Source organism: Xiphias gladius, chromosome 7 (assembly GCF_016859285.1).
Source record: "Xiphias gladius isolate SHS-SW01 ecotype Sanya breed wild chromosome 7, ASM1685928v1, whole genome shotgun sequence".
Lineage (NCBI taxonomy): Eukaryota > Metazoa > Chordata > Actinopteri > Istiophoriformes > Xiphiidae > Xiphias > Xiphias gladius.
Window position 1 is genome coordinate 329,486 of NC_053406.1, and position 21,861 is coordinate 351,346.

Below are 21,861 nucleotides of genomic sequence, written 5' to 3' on the forward strand. Positions count from 1 at the left end.
AAATCCTGTCAGATACCAACGAGTCAAGCCAAGAGATCCTTGGCACACTGCTGAAGAAGCAGATCATTTGGGAATGCAACTCCACCTACAACTTGCTGATGTGGCTGGTGATAAAATCGACCGGGAAATAGCATCTCCCAGTTGATAACTGCCCATTGAAAAAAACAGGTCCCACTTTCCCGCTGGCCCATGATTGCCTTGGATCAAGATCTGGCCAGCATGAAAGGGGGCCCATTACCTCTCAACTATGGACATGGCCAACGGTTTCTAGACCATAAGGGTCAACCAAGCTCATCAGTACAAGCTGGCTTTCTCTTTTGGCAACCACCAGTACACCTGGAAATGTTGCCTTTTTAGGTACTCAAGCTCCCCAGCTCCCACCACAAAGTGATGAATGATGCCACTGCCAGCAGGAACCTCATCTATGTGGACAACATCCTCATGAGGAGTTGAACCTTCAAGGAGCACCTAACCGAGATATGGTAAGTGAAAAACAGCTATCTGTTGTTTGAGCATTTGCCGGATCTCGGCAAGCTGAGCTCCCCCTCCCTTCTTGTCACCACTCTGTCACTTGCTTTCAAGCAATTATGATGAGAACTTTAGCCAAGAACTCCAAAAGGTCTATGTGGACAGCTGTTCCCTCAACCATGAAAGTCAGTTTTGGGCCAGAGTTGCTATTGTTTGGATCGACTCTGGTGGTAGCGAGCCACACCACTACCAATTACGCCCCAGTACATGGAGATCGCTGCAGTAATCATCATGCTCGAACAAACCACTGAGCTAGCTATGGTGCATGTGGCGATCTGCTCCCACTCCAGTTATACTATTCACAGCTTCATCTCCCACTTTCTGAAAGGGAAGAGAAGACCCCCAAACCTTCTGACAGACTTTGCACCTGGGTCAGAAACCTCGCGATGCAGACTCGGTCACCATGCAGGAGCAGGACTGGCTATCCAAGCAATCGGGCAGCTGGTGGTGAGCCCTCCCCCGCAAGGTGCCCCACAAACCCCACCAGGCAATCCAAAAGAGCTGCAAGCTCTCTGCCACGATCTGCTGCACTTAAAGCTGGAGAATGGTTTGTTGGTCTACACTGGAACGGCCAGGGACCAACCCATTGGGTTAGGGTTAGGACCATAGGGGGTTGATGTTAGCCCATGCTCACGCTACTCTCCAAACCCTCCAGCAAGTTGCTTACTGGCCATCAATGGCCAGCCACACTAGGTCTAACAGGGATACCTAATCTGCTATCAGCTATCCTGACCATTGGATAAGGCCCCACTGAAGGAAAAGGGGGGGGCATGTTTCCATGGTCCGACCTACAGGTCGACCGGGCTGGTTTGCCCCTACACCATCTTCTTGCCACAGACACGTGGTAGATCGCATCTCTCCTTTGTCTCTCACTATCCCTGTTCAAGTTTGGCAGTTGAGCCCCCCCCCCCTCCATGCACAAAGACACATTCACATACACCCACACATCAACATGTCTGCTGGTTACCCTTAGTTCTCATAGATGCTTGTCATTGTAGCTGTAGTTTTATAAAAGATGTTTGTTAATTAAGGGTTATATGGATTGTTGATTAATATTGCTATTGTTAGTAAATTCTGTTATACTATGAGCAGTTGATGTTTGTTAATATTTGTACATTGTACTTCCTGTAATAGCAGCTGGATTGTGACGGTCAGTGCTCGGATCCAACCTTTTACTGCTCACTTCACAAGTGTTGATATCTCCCAGATATCAACACTTACTGTATTTTATATGTATATGAGTATATATATGTGTGTGTGTGTATACATATTTGTATATATATATACTGTCAAGGATTTGATTGACCAGACTAGTTTGATCTGCCAGAAAGGCTATGATAACTCAGATATCCACTCTTTACAACCGTGGTGAGCAAAAGAGCATTTCAGAACGCACAACACGTCCAACCCAATGTAATCTTCTGCTATAACAGCAGAAGATTACATTGGGTTCCACTCCTGAGGGCCAAGAACAGAAATCTGATTCTGCAGTGGGCACAGGCTCACCAAAACTGGACAGTTGAAGACTGGATTAACATTTCCTTCTATGATGAATCTTGATTTCTGCTCAGTCACGCAGCAGAATCAACAACAACAGCATGAATATATGGAGCCAAACTGACTCGTGTCAGCAGTGCAGGCTGGTGGTGTAATGGTGTGGGGAATATTTTCTTGGCACCCATTCGGCCCCTTAATACCACGCAATCATGGTTTAAATGCCACAGCCTATCTCAGTAATGTTCCTGACAGTTATTGAGTGTTGTTGCTGCAGAGCCTCAAATGATTGCTTGTAGAATCCATGCCACAATGAACTGAGGCTGTTTTGGCAGCAAAGGGAGGCCCTACCCATTATTAGTATGGGGTTCCTAATAAAGTGCTTGTGAGTGTAGTTGCTGTATGAATTATGTTCACTGGCAACATTTTTTACATTGCAGAGTGCCTTGTTGTTGATCCACACAGAATTTGTATTGAGGCTGTTGGGGTGGATGTTGGGTGTACAAAGAAAATGACTTTAACGTCAGAGACTGGGATTTGAATCCTGAGTCACAAAGATACTTTGGAGCAACTTAACACCCCCTGAAATCCTTTTCTTTGCTGACCTCCAGTGGTTCTCCCCTTGTTGCAGTGATGTACAGGTATATTTGAGGACCCTGTGCCATCATTATTCAGTGTGGTCAAAGTGCAACCAAACATATTTCTAACCATACCCAAATGAAAAAGAGCCTTGAAACTTTCAACCACAAATAGCAGCAAAACAACAGATTTTTAGCATGGTCTTATGCCTTAAAACTGCAATAACTAATTTGTTTGGCCACTTGGGGCAGCAAAAACAAGTTCTGAACAGAACATTAACATATCACCTATAATGAACTTGTTAGCAAACAGTTGCTTATTTGCACATCATTCTCATTCACTCATTAGTGGTTTTGTGAACCAATATTCACTCTCTTATAGCTCTGTTTTTTGGTGTCTACCAACTCCTGAGAGAAATATATGGCTATTTATTGCTGCTAAATGCTCCACTATGTTCACCAGCTAGTCCCTAACTGTGTCTGTCTGCTGTTAACTGCTGAGTGTACAGTGGGTTTTTACATTTTTTTCTCTGAAAACAGCTGCCTGCTGCAGCTGAAACTCACAATAAAGTTCAGTGAAATGGAGGGAAGCTGCAGACTCAGATAATAACTCTGTAGGTTCATCATGATGAGCGAACCCTTTCATGTTGTCACACTGTTATCACATTGTCAATTGATAAATAGTCAATATAAAAATATTTATTGGTCACTTCATGGTTAGTGAAAGGTTGTGGTTAAATATTGAAGAAGCAGAGAGATCCTGTCTTGTGTCCCCATTGTGACACATTGATACAATCATTGAATTTAAAACACTTCTTTATTATGTTGATATTAAATGTAATCTAGGCAGCATTATGTTTCTTTCAAAAGATAGTTGTTGTGGCAAATTCAATAATTAGACAAATAAGATGCAAGTCATTACAGACAAAGGTAGATGAAATATTTGTGACTGGTCCTTATTCTAAATTTTGGCAAAAGTCAGACAAAAGATCTGCACACTGCACTGATAGCTCCCAGTGAACTTAATTTAACAGAGCAATTTTTTGATCTAACAAAGATTTTCTTCAGGCATTGTCAAATTGACATTACAAAGGAGAACAGGTAATATACATTATAAACAAAAACAAAAACACATCTATAACTTAGGTGATTGTGATCTGCATGAGTGAGAGTCAATCTACTGTCAGACTGGACATATGAGAAGAGAGCTCGATAACACTATCTGATACTCCCATACAGGGGACAAAGCATACCTCTGGAAAGGGTAAACTAGAAAAATACAGTAAAATATCATACATGAACATATTAAATCTAGTGTGTCAAAAATTCAATCAAATGTGAAGAATGAATCACATAAATTATCCATTAGAAATTGTCATAGAAACTAATAGTAGTTTCTATATAAATACATAGAAAAAGTAAAAAATAATGACGTGCAATGTGTGGATCTTTTGTCTGACTTTTGCCTTCAGTTTGTTTTTGATCCAGCACCTGTAGAATTTTTTTGGCTGGGCGTGCCCTACACCCTGTTTTCCCTTATTCTAACTTAACTAATCCTAACCCAACCACCTGATCATGCCTAAACTTAACCATTTCTAGGCCGATGTTGTCAAAAGGATTTAAAAGTGCATTCCATTGACTTAGTATTGGACTCTTATAACATTTTGTTACTCGTGATGGACAGTTTTTTTTTTAAAAAAAGGTTCACAATCAATGCAGCAGAACCAGAGAAGTTGCCTTTCTATATATCATGCATGCTTCTTCTTTGTCAGAACCTGGCACCTACATTACCCCCAATGCAACTCAACTAGCAGCAGTTTGGTTAAAGATTGTGTTATGCTAGTGTTATGCTAGTCTCAGCTAATGTAGCCTTGCATTTTTAGCCTCAAGCTGAGATGAGGATCAGGTTGCAGAAGTCTAACAAGTTCACTTCTTTTGAACTTGATTTTCAAACTGGTTGGTTTCTGCTGAATTCATGCATTGTTGGCCACTACTGAAAGAAAGGCACCAACTTATCGCTCTTTGGGAATGCACTGCATCAGTTTGTTTATAGGCAATGAAATGAAGCCCGTAAGGAAAAGAACACCCTACCTACAGCAGGTTTTTCCACAGGACAATGATGGAAAGCACACATCCAGCAGCACAAAAGAATGGTTGAAAAAGTAAAGGTGGACTGTTTTAAATTGCCAGCAATGACTCCTGGCCTAAATCCCACTTTGGAGAGAGCGGAAATCTGCCATTGCAAAAAGGACTCTTGCAAATGTAAAAGAACTTAAATGCATAGTAATGGAAGAGTGGCAGAAACTACCAGCAGACAAGTTCAAGAAGCTTCCTGATGGCTATAAGAAATGTTTAGAGGTTGTCATTGTTGCCAAAGGTTCTGCAACCAAATATTAGTGAAGTGCGCAATAAATATGTCTGGGGTTCATTTTGGGTTGCTATTATTTCACTATTATGCAAGTTTTTTTTAAATTATTTTATTTTGTTGAGTAACCTTGAACATTTTATTAAAATATTTTGATTATACAAAATTGGTTAATTTGCATTTATTTCTGAAGATATTCTAAATTCTGTACTTAAAATTCATGGGTACCAGTAATTTCAACTAGGACTGTACATGACTTTATGTAGCCTATCTGCTGCTTTCAGCTTACAGCACACAAATAAACACATATGGTAATGCTTATTCTTCTTAGTATACTTACTTACTATAATCACGTATTGAAGAGCATACCAAAACGTAAACCATAATTAATTAATAAATTGGTTATTTCCCACACAGAATCATTTCAGTCTGAGTCACTTCACTCAGGTGAAGGTATTGACCCCCCTGACCGACTGCTGTGTATCACTTAACTCTGATTCACTGGATAGAGCTACAGCTCTTGTTAATATATGGATCTGTTTGCACAACTCTGCGTGGGTTGTGGTCAGTCAGACAGCATTATGAAGGCATTAAAAAACAGAATCAAAAGCAGCAATTCTCCAGAGAGTTCACTCTGACCTGAGAGTGATGTCTCTTTGCCCAGCAGATGTTTAGTATGGGATCTTGACCTATTTATATGTACATCCCCTTGAATATAAATTCAACCAGCTAGTGCCAGATCAATTAAGAGTGAATCATTTAACACTGAGTGGTGTGTGGTAGTGGGACACCCAGGTTATTCGGTTAAATGTACTGTAATCAGAACTTTCTTTGTTAATTTGTTAAAAAAGGACTTGCGCACTTTAACCTTAAAATGCCCTGTCATTTCCTTGTTTTTCCTTATCAAGGCTTTCTTTAACCATGCAAAGGTAGTTCTTGGCATGTATGAATGTCTGGAATGTTAAAACAAGAATGGTAAAAAGCCAGTTTGACCACATCTGTGGACTAATGGGGCACTCATTCAACTGGATAAGTGCAACAAGGTGATATAGTGTGTGCTGCTTTATAATGTATGATATTGATAAATTTGATAAATTTTTATAGTTGAATTTTCATTGTCCCGGGTCTGTGAACATGAAAAACCGTCTTAGCTACATACATGTGCACTGAGAGAAACAGTATAGATTTATAGCTGAAAGAGAGAGTGGCCTTTTAACCCCATAAAAACATGATATGGTTCATTGAATTCCATTAATCTACTCCTGTCAGTTCTCAATTACAGACTGACCCCAGAGAACCAGTGAATGCCCTCATCACCATTTCCATCATACATTCTCTAGCTGATGTATTTTAAGGTGAGGGGGTTGTTTTTATCATAGTAAATTGTCACTAGTGGGGACCTATATAACATAACACATTAAGACGTTAAGACCTTGTTTTCTTTGCATGTGATGACCTGGGCATACTTAAAATGATTACTGTCGCTTAGATAAAAAAGTGGAAGTAGCATGATGTTGTAGCACAGTTAAAGCTATGTGAATTTATGCTTTTATAACACAACTTAAACATGAACTATTGCACGCCATGGGCAGACTGCTGTTATGATTAAAATAGAAGTGTATCTGCACTGTCAGATGTGTGAGAGGGACAACTGAAAAATGCAACTGAAACACCTGTGTAGACACGGCGTTCTTTTAGGGAGAAGCCTGGGATGAGTTACTAGCCATGCAAAATGTCTGACTTTGACACTGGAGTCTTACCAGCAGTTAGCAATGGTTTTGTTTAACCATGACCACGATCATTCCCTAACCTTAACCAAGAAGTTACAAGGCCTTTTGCCAATGCAAGAACTTTTCCAGAAACCTAGGGACCTTTAGTCCCGTTTCTATCTGGTATTAACATGTGATCTGATAAGTTAATATCATTTCAATTCTGCCCTCATTGTGATTTGATCTCATTATGAAAATTAGTTTGGCTAGCCTGGTCAACTTGTCAGTAAACATGGTATTGTAGTTTATTTGATGGTGTTGATGATGTGAAGAGGATGAAGGAGACTCCGCTGACACTGTCTTGATAGTATATAAAGGTTTATTACAAAGAAGAACAGCGTCAAGTCAAGCATCTGCAAGCATTGCTGCAGATCTGCTTGTGAGAGGGTGTGAAGCCGATGAACCACTCTGAAATTCAGCCTTGGTCACTGACTCTTAAATAGGACAGTTGTTTTCCTAAAAACTGTCACTCACATATGGTTTTAGTTACAAAGCATTAACTGCCTTTGGGAACTGCAAGACCCCTTCTGAGGACCCCTGACCCATGGCCTCTGAGCCATATCTCTATTTTCACACATGGTTTATATTCTACATATATGACCATACACCTCAGTATGTCCCAGGTCAAAGGAAGCTAAGGAACTTAACCTGCATTTCCACCAAATGAACCAGGATAAAAATTCTCTTCCTCTGTAATAATCCCTGACACCCAAAAGTTCCTATTCAGGGGGTAGTTCTCTCAAATGGCCCAGGAACTATTGGCGTGCAGTTTCAAGCACTGAATATCTTTGAATTACTGTATGTGTAAAACAACAATGAGTTGGATCGTTGCAGCCCTGATATTCACCGTTCTTCAGATGCAATCAGGAATGTGATTATAGCTCCTGAGTATAGTACATGTGGCTGCCTAGTTTCTGGAACTATTTTGTTGAGGATTTATTGATGTCAAAAAAGCAGTGGAAGAAATCAGAGAGTGATTTAACAGAAAAGCACAACATTGAAAAACAAGGTGGACACCAGGGTTCCTTATGTGCCTTCACTGGCTCTTGAAAATGGGTAGTTTAGTCCCCCCTTCAGAAAAAAACTTGAATTGGCAAAATGGATTAAAGCTGTACATTATCTTGGTGAAGAGGATGATAAAGCTCCATTCCTCTGTCACAGACATGACAGCTCTACAACCTCCCAAACCTCTATAATACAGGGGAAAAGTTTGAGTGATACTGTACTTAAAAGTTTATCATCATAGAACCAAGCCATTAAATTCTTCCTGTTTATCAATCAAATCCAAACAAGGCAGAGGTGTCAGACAGTTCCCGGATTAATTACTGGCGACAATTAATTCCACAGAGAGAGCGAATTTAGACAAGCGAAAACCACATTATCTCAGTGTTGTTGAACTCATTTAGGCTCTCCTTCCCAGAGACGCAATAGATAGCAGTAGAAAGACTCATCTCAATGTTTCCAGGATGCCATAATATTAATTGGAAGTCATTGGTAAATTGTTTGGGGGACACTGTCTGAGACTGTCTCAGTTGTCTGCGTCCATCCTCAAATTGCAGTGCACCTTAAATTTCACATTTGTGGCTAGATATAAGTAGAAGTGCTAATGTAATAATGCAGGATGGTTCCATTTGGAAATCAGAGTGCAGAGTGGCCTGGAACATGGAGTGGGTAAAATGGCTGCATTTGACATACAGTATTTTCCCTCACTGCCACTGCATGCAATAATAACCTCATGTCAGCTTGATGAAGATACTCATATGATGATCATAAAACTACTCAGATGTATTAAAACTAATAAGGAGTATTCAGATTTAGAGTTTCCACCGTGCTCAGAAAAAGTGGCGTTTTATCTGTATTATATTAACTATTGATGACAGAGGAAGTGTCAGGTGTCACTGAGGAAGGCTCGACCTTCAAAATGCAGAGTACCAAATGGTTCTGTATAGTTGGCATGTTTTCCAAACTCATATATTGTGTATGTTAAGATGAATTGTTGCTCTTCTAAAAATATTACCACATAGTTTAACATGTGAAAAAAATTGGAATAAACAACATTTTATGATGAATTAACCACAATTCTGGTTTAAATCAAACATTATTTATGGTGATAAATCCTGGTTTTCCTAGGAAAACAGTGAGATATTCCTTGGAAGCAATAATCTGAAAATCAGGGGAAAAGCTTCAACCCTAATGGCATTGCTATTCAGTCTGTCCAGCACTTTGGTTTTGAGTACGGTATTTCTACACCTACTGGTAAGATTACTATTACAATTTGCTTCAAATATTCATGATCTCATAGTATAATTCCTAATGATGTTGTGACCCCTGACCTTTCATTTAGTACCACCTCAGTTTAAAATTTCCCCTTTGACCAACACTGTGGTCCAAAAAATGTCTAACAATAATGGCCAGCTTTCCATGTAATGTGCTGTTAATATTGATGCTCTCCAGAGAATTACCCTAATTTCTTGGTGACCTCTTGACCCTTTCTTCTACCACCTTTATCAGTCCAAAATTTCTACTTGTACAACACCTTCAGATTGTGGGGAGTAATGAAAATTGCAGCATCTGTGGACTGGTAGAAGGGTGGGCTTGGTAGTTCATGTTGTTCAACATTTTACAGTATCTCTGTCTTTGATGCAAAGTGCTAATCCTGTGGTGTTGCACTGCACTTCCCAGAGATCACTTGTCAATTAACAGTGTGGGTGACACTGTGATGTCTCCTTGGACCTTCTCTCAATGTAGTTTGAGTTTCTAAATAGCAACCCAAGAGAGAAGCAAAATTGGTTTAGTTATAGGAAATTTAAAGGAATTGTGTTTAATGATTACCTTGATTATATATTTTCTCTTCATATGACTAATGAAAAACTGATACAGAATACTTGATTGTGAAAACGGTGATGACTACGGACTCTATTCAGCTTTTCCTGTAAAGAGAGGCAATAATGGCAGCAACAATCATGGTAAAGACGATGACATTGATTCCAGGCATACTAACCAACTGAGTCGTTTGTGTGCAGGTGAAGCAGATTATGGAGGAAGCAGTGACTAAGAAATTTGTCAACGAAGACAGCAGCCACATCATTGCTCTGTGCAGTAAGTACGCTCTTCTCTTTCTCTCTGGACATACACACATATACGTGTCTTTCTCTTCCTCTCTTTACCTTGCACACACACACTTGTTGAACTCCTCAGCAGGTGACATAATGCTGCCTTTCCATCAAGGACACTTCTTGACGTTAGTGTGCGTCTGACTACGCTGCTGCATCAATGGAAAGTTAATAATCACAGTGGAGCTAATGGAGACCAATTTCAGAGACAGGCTTTCTAGGCCCTGGATGTGTGTGTGTGTGTGTGTGTGTGTGTGTGTGTGTGTGTGTGTGTGTGTGTGTGTGTGTGTGTGTGTGTGTGTGTGTCTGTGTGTGTGTCTGTGTGTGTTTGTTTGTGTGTGTTTGTGTGTGGCCAAAGATAGAGGGGTTGCCCCTTCTGACCAGATGGTTGAGCTTGCAGTGATGTGTGAGTCACAGCTTCCACACTGGTCAGAAAGCTGACTTTGCCTGTAGCCTCGTATCAGCCAAATGACCAGTGACACAATAGAAGCTTCTTGTCTGTTTCATGGGGTTACACATAATTACATGAAAACTACAAGAAATTAGCAATATCCCATATACATATTTTTTAATTGCTCAAATAATCTGGATCATATTTTGAGGTGATCATTTTCTTTAATGAGGTGTGGCCAAGCCTGTACTCTGCCAGCATTTTATAATAAACAGAAAACAGAACTTTCACACATATTCATTGCAGTGTGACATACCAGTGCTATCTGGTATTCAAAAATATGGTGCAATAATGAGTAAAGAAAAAGCTTTTAGTGATATTTTGAATGTAATATTCTTACAAATATACATTTCTGTATGATATGTACAGCCCGACGATTTTATTCCAAAAATTGATGTGTGCCATACCTTTTGACACAGTCCAATTCATGCCTTGCCTTAATTCAAATTTGCTAACATCCTAACATCCCATTTTAGCATGTACAGGTACGGTATTTGCAAAACAGATTCAATCCAAACACACACATAGAGAAATTAATCATTTAGTTGATTGATAGAAAATGAATCGGCAACTGTTCTGATAATCTATTAATTTTATCAATCAATTAATTTTTTTAAGTAATCCAGCTAAAGTGCCAAACATTTGACTGTTATAGCTTCTCAAATGGCATCATTGGCTACTTTTCCTTTTCTTACATTATAGTAAATTGAGTATCTTTGGAGCTTAGCTTTTGGACAGCATGTCGGATGAATTAAGACATTGGATGATTTTGAATAGAATACTAAAAAAAATTTTCTACTGTAAAGCTAAACAAAACATACAAACAAACAAACAAAAACCAAACAAACAAGGAAATACAACAACAACAACAACATAACAGGTAAGGGGATAGGGGCCAGGCTGGAATAAAGACAACATTCTTGCAGCAAAAGAAATATCACATTCATCTATTTCCTTTAGAAGACAGTATTAGGGAAATTATTTAGTCCATTATTTAAACCCTAAAAAATTATAAAATAAAACAGCCGGGTCCAATGGCACTTAGCATTGTATCAATTTTAACCCAATATGACTGAAATCTGATTACTTGCAGCTTTAAAGAAAAGGTAAATTTCTCCAATAACATTAATATCCTTCATAATTTCAATAAAATCTTGTAATATAAGGTGGTTCAGGCTGTAACCATTTTCTGTTATAGTTTTGTTTCTTGCATCCAAGATTATGTATGTCTTACTAAGTTCATGTTTGCAGGTAATTGGCCTAGGTATAGTACATCAAACCTAAATGGAGTCTTAAAATCAAGTACACTCAATGTCCTGCCAAAACGGGTGAATTACAGTGCATTGCAGTCCACAAAAATATGAAAAGTTTAGTCTTATCTACAGATGCTTCTTTGCCACTGGACTGTGTAAACAGTCTCCTATTCTTCCTCTGATAGTGTTAAAAGAAGCTACATGTTTTTGCTATCGCTACTTAGCCTACGATAACATTAACAGCTGTTTACTTACAAGTCTAGAAGAAACGTACAAGTTCAGCCTCCAACTTCATTCCTGAAACTCATCAACTTAAATTATGTGACTGTAATCAGTTTTACACATATAGGTAAAGCAGATAATGGTGTAAAACAGAGTGTCTCGGTATGTGACGTTGAGTGTTTAGTTATATTGGTACTAATGATTTCTTCTTTGCCCTCTTCTTCTGATTAGTATGCATTAAACCCTACGTGGATAGGGTAGGACACATTGACTAGGGAGAACCAGGGATTTTAAAAGAGCAATGGAAATGAGCCCTCTCTACACGTTGTTAGTAGTGGTGGGCGATATGCTAATAGAAACTCTGAGACAAAATGAGTAAAATGTCAGAGAGTATGAATTTATTGGATTGTTGCTTCAGTGTGATGAAGTACCTTGCTTTTAATTCACTGGATTACCTAGAAACAGATATTCACATCTGGTTATTTTATCTAGAATTTTATTTTCCAGGAAATGTAATAAAATAAAATATAATGATGTGAAATTGAATATACTGCGATAGAAGACTTTAACCATATCACACACCTCTGCTGGGTAAGTATTATTATAAAAGACCCGTTAAAGTATTGTCAGTTGAATGTAGATTAACATTATCTTTGATTATTAAAGCAGCTATCTTCTTGTCCATTATCTAACTATAAGTGGCAAAATCGCTGTCTGTCTGTCTGTCCTTCAATTTTCTTGACAACCCCCCACCCGATAGACTTCAAACTTCATGTGTATTGTTCAGGACCCAAGGAAGTACAGTGTTGACTGAAGTTTTTTGAATGAGCGATTCTTGAGAAACGTAACAAGAGAAACATTAAACAACAGTTGGTTAGGGTTGGGCTGACGCCTCCACATAACCAAATGTTATTGATTACAGCAACGGCATGTTGCGGAGATGGCTGTGCCTGGTCAAAGCATGGATTCTGTGGAAAACAAGCTGCAGCTACAAAACCTCACACAGGATCATCTAAAGTGTGGGAGTATTTTAGACAGAGACTCAAGCTCTGCAAATAGGAAATGGCTTATCACAGGAGTTAAACAGCTATGCATGGTCACTTGAGGCAAAAGTGTTCTAGAGCACTTTGTTTAAGATGCAGTGATAGCAACACAGCACCGTTTTGTCTACTTTTTGTCCCCACCCAAGCATGATAGCCTATATTAGGATTATTAACAGGCGGAACAAGTAATTTATGCACTGCTGCTTTTGGTAGCATTATCCAGTATCACTGACTTTACTTTCAGCCTGCACATTAGCTTCATAAATCAGCAAGGTTTCTGGTGCCATATAAACTGATATAACTACATGTCTAGAAAATTACAAATGTAGTACAAAGATTCAGTCAGTGTTGTACATAGGTCATTTCCTATCGTGTGGGAATGTTGTGTATGGGAAACTAGCAGGAGTGGGTTGAACAAACTGACACACACATACACACACTAGAGGAAAAGAGGTGCAGAGAACAAAGTGTTACTTAGTTGAAAGATCATTTTTATGACAGCGTTTATTTTTTTTTCCAGAATTTCTTGCAACATTTGGTTTGGATTTGGTTTTCTTTATCGGTGAAGCTAGAACTGTATTGGTTGATGGACAGTAACTTAGTACATTTATCAAGTATTTTACTTAAGTATAATTTTTGAGGAACTTGTACTTTACTTGGGTATTCCAAATGTCATGTGGCTTTGTACTCCACTACATTTATTTGATAACTTTAGTGACTAGTTACTTTGCAGATTCAGATTATTAATACATAATATATTCAAAAAATTAATTATGATGTAATATTATACAGTAGGTTAAGATAAGACTTTATTGATCCCAGGGAGGAATCACAAGCTAACCAGCAGTATGTAAAATAGTTAAAATTATCCCCACCTTTACCAGCTGCAGCATTAACACATTAATGCATCAATAATATAATCCACTAATATATATTATTCTGAAGGAGTAATATTCATAAGGAGTACTTTTACTTTTGGCAGATAAATATATTCCAATACTTACACTTTTGTGTAAGTATCGGACTGCATGACTTTTACTTGTATTTCTACACTGTGAAATTGTTACTTTGACTTAAGTAAGAGATCTGAGTACTTCTTCCACCACTGGTATTGGTTAAGCTTTACATCCCTACTTTTTTCCTGACATTGCAATGTGCAGCTCTGATTAATTACTAAGAAGTGTACCTATATTGTGATTGATCAATTGATCATCTGTTAAGCTGAACCAGACAGATACTTAAATATCTCCTAATAATGTAGTTAATGGATGATGGCTTAAACAGTCTTTGCCGTGTGGTGTAGCACCACCGCTCAGTTTCCCTGAATCTTAATAAGCCAAATGTAGTTTATAAAAAGGTAATAATTTCTTCTGACCTTAGTGAAGGCATGGAGTATTTCAGATGAGGTGGGGTATATGGCCTATAAAACACTGCAGAAAACCCCAACCTTAGCAAACAAATAAGACCATGTTGGAAATGAGTGGGAGTCTCAGTCTCACATCAGTGGCCATATCATTAGTGCTCATAATTATGAAAATGATTGAAAAATACTTATGAAAGTATTACATTTCTAACAAATCTCCCTGCAGCATATAAAGATGTGTTAAAACCTGTTAAAGTGCATTTACAGTATAATGTAGAGTCAAGACTAGACGTATTTGGACAGATTTTTTGTTCTTTGGGCTCTGTGTTTCAGCACATTTGATTTAAAATAAAATAATGGATTATATTTTAAAGTGCGAAGTCTCAGCTTTAATTTTAGATGGTTCACATCAATATGTATGGAAGATATAGCCCTTTAAACATGCCCAAATTTGTACTTTTTCAAAATTAATTGGACACTTGACAACTAAATGCTTCTTGGGCACTTATGTGTCGTTTCAATGTTAGTTCATGCATTAAAAAAGCTCACACGTGGCTAAGAGTTGACTGAGAGTTGCCATTGATTAATTTCATTCATTCATTCATTCATTTAAAACCTCAAAAGACGCATTGAAGGAGAACCCTCATTTTCAGTGGTGTTGAGGTACAGACATACAATGAATGCAGACACAACTAAAATGAAATGGCAATAAAAGAAGGATACTTGACTATATCATTTAAAACAAGGTAAAAATAACAATGTTAAAAAGTAAAAGTCTAGGAATTGACAATGAGACAAAATTATAAATAAAACAAGAATAACAATAAAAATAAGAAAATTGAAAAAAAATAAAATGAATGACAGTTAAAATCAATAAAATTTGCAATTAAACTTGGGTGGGGCAAGGTAACACACTTGGTCTAAAATCTTCTGATTTCAACATTCCTTTTATATATTCAATGCCTCCAGTACCAGAAGCAGAAAAGCAGCTCCACAGCATGATAGAACCTCCACCATGTTTTACTGTAGGTAGGGTCTTCTTTTTACTAATGGGCTTCATTTAATGGCCTATAAACAAACTGATGCAGTGCATTCCCAAAGTGCGCTAAGTTGGTGCCTTTCTTTCAGTAGTGGCCTTCACGACCACAGCACTACTTGATTTAGTGTGCGCCTTCTGGTATAGGCTGAAACCACCGCTCCAGATTGCTCCAGGTCAGCCTGAAGCTCTTTAAATGTCCTGTTTGGTGTTTTTTCCAAAACCCACACCGACCTTCAAAGACTTCTCTGATTAAGTTTCCTCTTAGCACCACGTCTTTGAAGCGTCTTTAACAGTTTTATGACTTTGAAACTTGATAACATTACAAACTGTTGAAACGGGTTTCAAGATCTTTGGCGATTGCCATGTAGACTTTGGAATTATGTTTTTTGGTAACAATTCTGATGTTCCAGAAAGCTTTCTTGTCTTTGCTATTGTGAAAAAGAAACTGGAAACAATAAACCCCTTTTTATGCAGTAAAACCATCATTCATTGGTTAATTCAAGTCATGTACACACGGAAAATTAAGCACAGGTGAGTTGACTTTGTTTTTTATTTTGTTTGAGGAACTTGACATTTTATGTCTGTATTTTTTATTTCACTATATGAAAGCATTTTTTTCATTGTTATTGTTTAGTAACTTTGGATTTTATTAAATATTCTAATAACACAAAATTGGTTAATTTACATTTATTTCTGAAGATATTCTAAATTTCTACCTAAAATTCAGGGGTGCCAATAATTCCAACCATAAATAAGAAGAAATGCTGATCCTACCTCACTGATAGAGCAGACAGGCCATTTTTTGGTAAGTAAGCAATGGTGTGTCCCATAACTATCTCCAGTGATGAATCTTAATGCAGAGTGATATACTGCATCTATAGGTTTAAGGGTGGATCTGGCTGCCCGCCCATAAATAACATCTTCTGCTTCAAAAATTCTTTTTCTCATAAATAAAGGAAAACAAGATTTATTTCTGAAAAGAAAAGCCAATTTCAATTTCATTTTTTTCAACAACATATCAGTATTGATTTTAAAAGCAAGTTTGACCCAGTTGCCTAGATATCTATAGTAATGCACTCTCTCTATGATGTTATTAACAGAACGAATTTCTATAGTACCATATTTCTTTCATTTCATTCATGTCATCTGGGAATAGATGGAAGTTGCAATTGTACAAAGAAGAGGTTATATTGTTTATATAAATAGTAAATAAGATTGATCCAAAGACAGAACCTTGGGGTACTTAATTTTTAATGAGGGGAGAAAAGAGGACTGAATATTACCTATGCTGACACACTGCGACCTATCTGAAAGATAATTCTGAAACCAAAGGCAGCTAGCATTGTCAAAACCCAAATAAGAAAGTTCTTGTAAAAGCCGATAATGGTCAATTGTGTCAAAAGCTTTCATTAAATCAATAAAAAAAGGAAGCGCAGTGTTTTTTGTTATCTAGTGCTGAGATTATATTGTTAATAACTAAAGAAGCAGCAGAAATAGTGCTATGCTTAGGCCCGAAGCCAGACTTAAATTGAGTTGGTATGTAATGCGTGATTAAAAATCATTTCAATTGTTCATCATCAAATAACTCAAGTATTTTTGCAAGACAAGATAGTTTGGATGGATGGATAGATTGGACGATAATTATTTAATTCAGATTTGTTAACGCCTTTATGGAGAGGAAGAACAGGCAGTCTTCCAAACTTGTAGGAATGATGCCAGAGGTAATGCTAAGATTGAAAAATGAATTATATATTCAGAAACTAGCTGTGCTGTGGATTTCAAAGAAAAGTTCAAATTCGTCACCACTTGTTGATTTTCATGCATCAGTATTGCGTAAGGTGTCAGCTACCATCCAAATGGAGACGAGATAAGCTAAAAGAGCAATTTACTTCAGCAGTGGTAGTATTAAGGAAGGATGACCTACCTTCTTCCACAAAACCATTGGGGCCAACACTAAGACTATCAAGTAACTAAAAAGATGATGCAAAATGACTGTTAAAAGCAATGCAAATTTCATGGCTATTAGTTATCTGAGTAAGGCCATTAACAACATAGGCAGGTAGAGGAGCGCTAGAATTGTTACAGGAAGATTTAACTATTTTCCAGAATTTACTGGGGTTATAAGAGGAATTAGTAAAAGAGTGCAGATAATAGTCAGATTTGTTTTTTTTTTTTGACAGCAGCAGTGCACTTATTCCTCAACTATCTAAATTAAGGTTAAGCTTGACTGGGAGGAATCCTTTGGGTTGGGCCGAGTGGGATATGAAATAAAATTTGTAAAATTAAGATTATAAAAAAGTTATTTTAAGATTATTAGATGCCAAGGTAAACCAGTCAAATCACCAAGGATAATCTCCTCGTGATCAATCAGTGGTGCAATTAATTCACCCAATTTTTCTAGGGCTTCTGAAGGGGCAGAAGGAGGACTGTAAACACTAATTACCCTTACTGAATTATTATGCTCCAGATCAATTTTCAGGGAAATAGAATCTAAATATTTAGGAATGGGAATTGAGACTGAAGTCAGCTCAAGCACAGAGAGGTGATTTTATATATATAGCCACGCCACTTATTTTTTCTTCTTTTTTTTTTTCTCTGTTAAAATCCTAACATCTGAATGAGTGTGAGATAAAAAGGATGCTTAAGTGATTAGATATGTTATGACTTAACAGAATACATATATTTAGATGTAAGAAATGAAAACAACTTCTATTCTTAGAAACCTGTGGATCACTTAAGTTAGTGTCTGAAGTGACGAGTGAAGAAGACCTACAAGTAGTTACTTTTAGAACTGAAGGAGCTGGCTTCATGCACTTTGGAGGTTGAACATTGATGGTAAGGAGATTCCTGAGACATATACCAGATTGTTTGCCTACAAATCTCAAATCTCACGGGACATCTATAAGTGATTATCACAGGGATGTTGGAAATGACTGAGTCTGGTCCGAGTCCAATAGAAAAGTTACTGGTGTTTGATGTGGAACCAAACAGATAGAGACTAATACCCGAGGAACATTAGTCTCTGGCGACATGGTTGGTTTCTGTGAGGAGCATCTGGACAGAGGAGTCCATATGCTAAATTGGCAGATAGCATCCAAACTCCAGCTTTATTTGGTTGTAGACCATCTGGGCAAAGTAGCTGCCCCCATTCCCAAATGCATTAAAATTATAGATAAAAAGCACACCGAGAGCATCACAAGCAGAGGACAGCCTGTTTGAGGCTAATGCCCCATTCCACAGCCATATGTGGGGATTGGTCTGGAAACATAGATTTTACATTTGAATGCTTTGAGGATATTAAACAGGTGGATGGAATCATTCTTTAAAAGCTCGGACTGCTGCTTGGGAATGTAATTTTTTCCAACATGGATGATGATGCTATCTACTTCAGTTTGGAATTTTATTAGGTCTGGCCTGCAATGTCAAGCACTTTGGTGCTGGGGAAACAGAGAGTATGAGCCTCTCTGACTCTCACATTTCTCAGATTTTTAGAGTTGTTGAGGGACGTTGTGGAGAGGTGGTGTTAGCAGCAGCCTGGTGATCAGCAGCAGCATCCTGGTGATTTGTAATAATAATAATAATAATAAACTTTATTTATATAGCACCTTTCATAACATAAAATGCAGATGAAAGTGATTTACAAGACAAGTTATTAAAACAAAAAGACATTTTTAAAAACAGGACATATTAAAGCAATAAGAGAAAATAAAGCAACAAAATCCTAAAAAGAAAAAATAGAGGTGAGATTGTAGCGGCCTGGTGAGTCACTACTGGCTGCGCTCCCCAGCCATGTGAGGGAGCTGTACCACTGCTACTGGACCCAGTACTTTACTTGGGGTGCGGCTCAAGGCAGCAAAGAGCAGGCAGCAGAACTGCATCCATCCCCCGATAGATGTCCCCCAACAGAGTGGAGCCTGTCTCTGGCTCGTGGCACCAGTGAGCAGCTCTAATTTATTTTCTAGCTGGATCTCCTAAGGTCATTAAGGGCATAAGACCACTTGCCACTGTGCTGTGCCCAACCAACAACAGACCTGCAGTGGGCCCAATATGAGGGGTTGACCTGGCTGAGGCTTTGGGTTTAGCTCCCAGGAGGATGCAGAGATCCACAGGCTGACCAGGGGCATTCTTTAGAGCTCTGGTGGTGACGGAGTAGGACCATGGGATGGTGGTGTCGTCTGCTGGAACCGGAGCTAAACAGTTGGGGGAGCACACCAGGCTGGCCATCTCCTGGACATCGCAGCCAGAGGAGCCCAGGACAGCAAATTGTTTAAGCCTGAGCAATAGCAACATTTTAGAACTCCAGGATAAGGTTGTACTTTTGTCTAAGTTCAGCCTTCAGACGAGAGATGTTGCTTTTCAACCTTGATAAAGTAAGGTGGAAAGACAGCCATCACGTTAGTAGGTATCAGTTCTTAAAAACAACTTATAATCCAAATCTGATGACTAAAATCCTTTATCCAGTTAGAAGATGTAATTAAGAAACGACCCACATTTAAAGAGTTTATTTTAAAAATGTGACAAAAATCTGGATAAAAACCGGATAAAAATTCAAATTCTGACAGAGCTTTTGGTGGGTACACACAGACGCCAATGCATGCGCAAACTGGAAACTCATAAAAAAACAAATGAGGGGGAGCTGTCCGTCATTATGAGTAGTGAAGAGGTGACATGCAGGTGAGGAACATAATAATGAGGCTCAAAAAAAGCAAAAATATATGAGACATATCAACAGTAATTGGTTTGACAAAAACAACAGTTGCGTACATTCTAAAAACCCGGGTATGTACAGAAAAACTAGAAAATGGTAAAGTCTTGTAAATGATCAGAAAATAATTTGCATGGTGAAGAAAAAACCCCTTTATGACTGCACATCAAGTCAAGAAGGCTCTCCATGATGTAGGGGTACATGTTTCCTTGTCAACGATCAAAAGAAACTGGTAGAGTTCTGGAATAAAGTTCTATGGACTGATGAAACAAAATCAACCTTTTATCAAAATTATGGAAAGAGGAAATTGTGTAAGAAAAAAAAGGAGCAGCTCATGACCCAAAGCTACCACCTCATCTGTCAAACATGGTGGTGGTTCTGTTATGGCTTGGGCTTGTATGGCTGTCAACTGAACTGACACACTGGCATTTGTTGATGATATCACTGCTGACGACATTTCATGATTCAGAAGGACAACGATCCTAAACATACGGCCAAGCGACCACAGAACTTTTCAGGGTGAAGACGTGGAATATTCGTAACTGGCCGAGTCAGTCATCTGATCTCAGTCTGACTGAGCAGCATTCCACTTGGGGAAGACCAGACTAAATGCAGGGAGACCCCACAACAAGCAAGGGCTGAAGGTGGCGGCAGTAAAGCTCTGGCATCACCAGGGAAGATACAAAGTGTCTGCTGATATCTAATGAGAGTCAGTTATGTGTGCAAAATATTAAATATGATGATTTTGTTTGACCTCCCATGTATCTGTCCAATTACTTTTAAAGGTCATCTCCCGCACAGTTCTTTTTATATTGATGTAAACATTGAATGAATTTCCTGAAGAACAAAAGATGTGTAACTGTCCAAACACCTGTGGCCTTGACTGTATGCAAAATGTGCTGCATTTAGGGAAAGTGCTGAGTGAAGAAAAAAAACGATTTATTTTACCAAAAAAGTTCAATTTCCAAAAGAAAGACAAAAAAATGGTTTGTAGGCTACAGACTTACAGATGTGTTTGGAACCTCACCTTCCCTGCTGTACAGACTTGAATACTCTGCTCAGCGCTTCCTTAAGGAGGGATATCCTGGGAGGCACAGGAGATTTCACTCTAAATCCACAGAACATAGTTGCTTAAACTCAGTTACTGGATGGTGTGATGATATCTGGGAATATGGTTTTCCCAATATTGAGCTCAGAGAAATAGCAGGGTAAAGAAAATTCCATCAATAAAATGTGAAAAATGTTTGTAACACTGAGTTTCAAATGTAAGATTATAGGAGCTTGCTAACCCTGGGTGAACCTGACAAAGTCCAAAATGATCAAGAAATTGTTCATGCATTGAATCTGTTGATCAAAAAGTCAAGACATAAGGTTTACAAATCTCTTAATTATAGCCACTGTAGTGGACAACTTCATTTCCTCTCTGATGTTTGTATTAGGTTACTTTCATGAGATAAAAGAGCGGTGTGTCATCATACAAATCCTGCTTGATGTCCACATGACCCCTTCAAGGAAATTACAATGTGGTCCACTTGAACCTTTATTGTACACTTTGCAGACATGTGCAAATTGTATAGAGAGCAAATGAGCGAGAGGAGACAGAGAGAGAGAGAGAGAGAGAGAGAGAGAGAAAGCATAGTGTGCCAGCTCATGGAATCTGTCATTATACTCCGCTTCTCTTCAGGTCAGTCACTTTAGAGTAATTTCCTTCCATGTGTACAGATGGGAAATTCACTTAATATGTTGTCGTCCGGAAAATTATTTCACGCCTAAACATAAAAGATGAACAGACTCTATTTTGGTGGTTACATAAGTTTAATAGATCACTGAGTCTGACAAAAAATAAGGATAAGTGGCACTACAGTGCCGGAAATCCCTTAGAATTGTGACCAAGATATCTCTCCTAGGCAAACTATGTACTGACATTTTTTTTTAACT

The 21,861-nt window shown here is 38.3% G+C and overlaps 1 protein-coding gene across 2 annotated transcripts in view; it reads left to right on the top strand.

Moving 5' to 3' along the window:
* Nucleotides 1-21,861, top strand: part of sgsm2 (small G protein signaling modulator 2) — a 138,980-nt gene that overhangs the window by 13,281 nt on the left and 103,838 nt on the right. For both annotated transcript variants that reach the window (XM_040130547.1, XM_040130546.1), the window contains exon 2: nt 9,758-9,833. In XM_040130547.1, the coding sequence (XP_039986481.1) occupies nt 9,758-9,833 (76 nt within the window). The remainder of the gene's footprint in view (nt 1-9,757; nt 9,834-21,861) is intronic.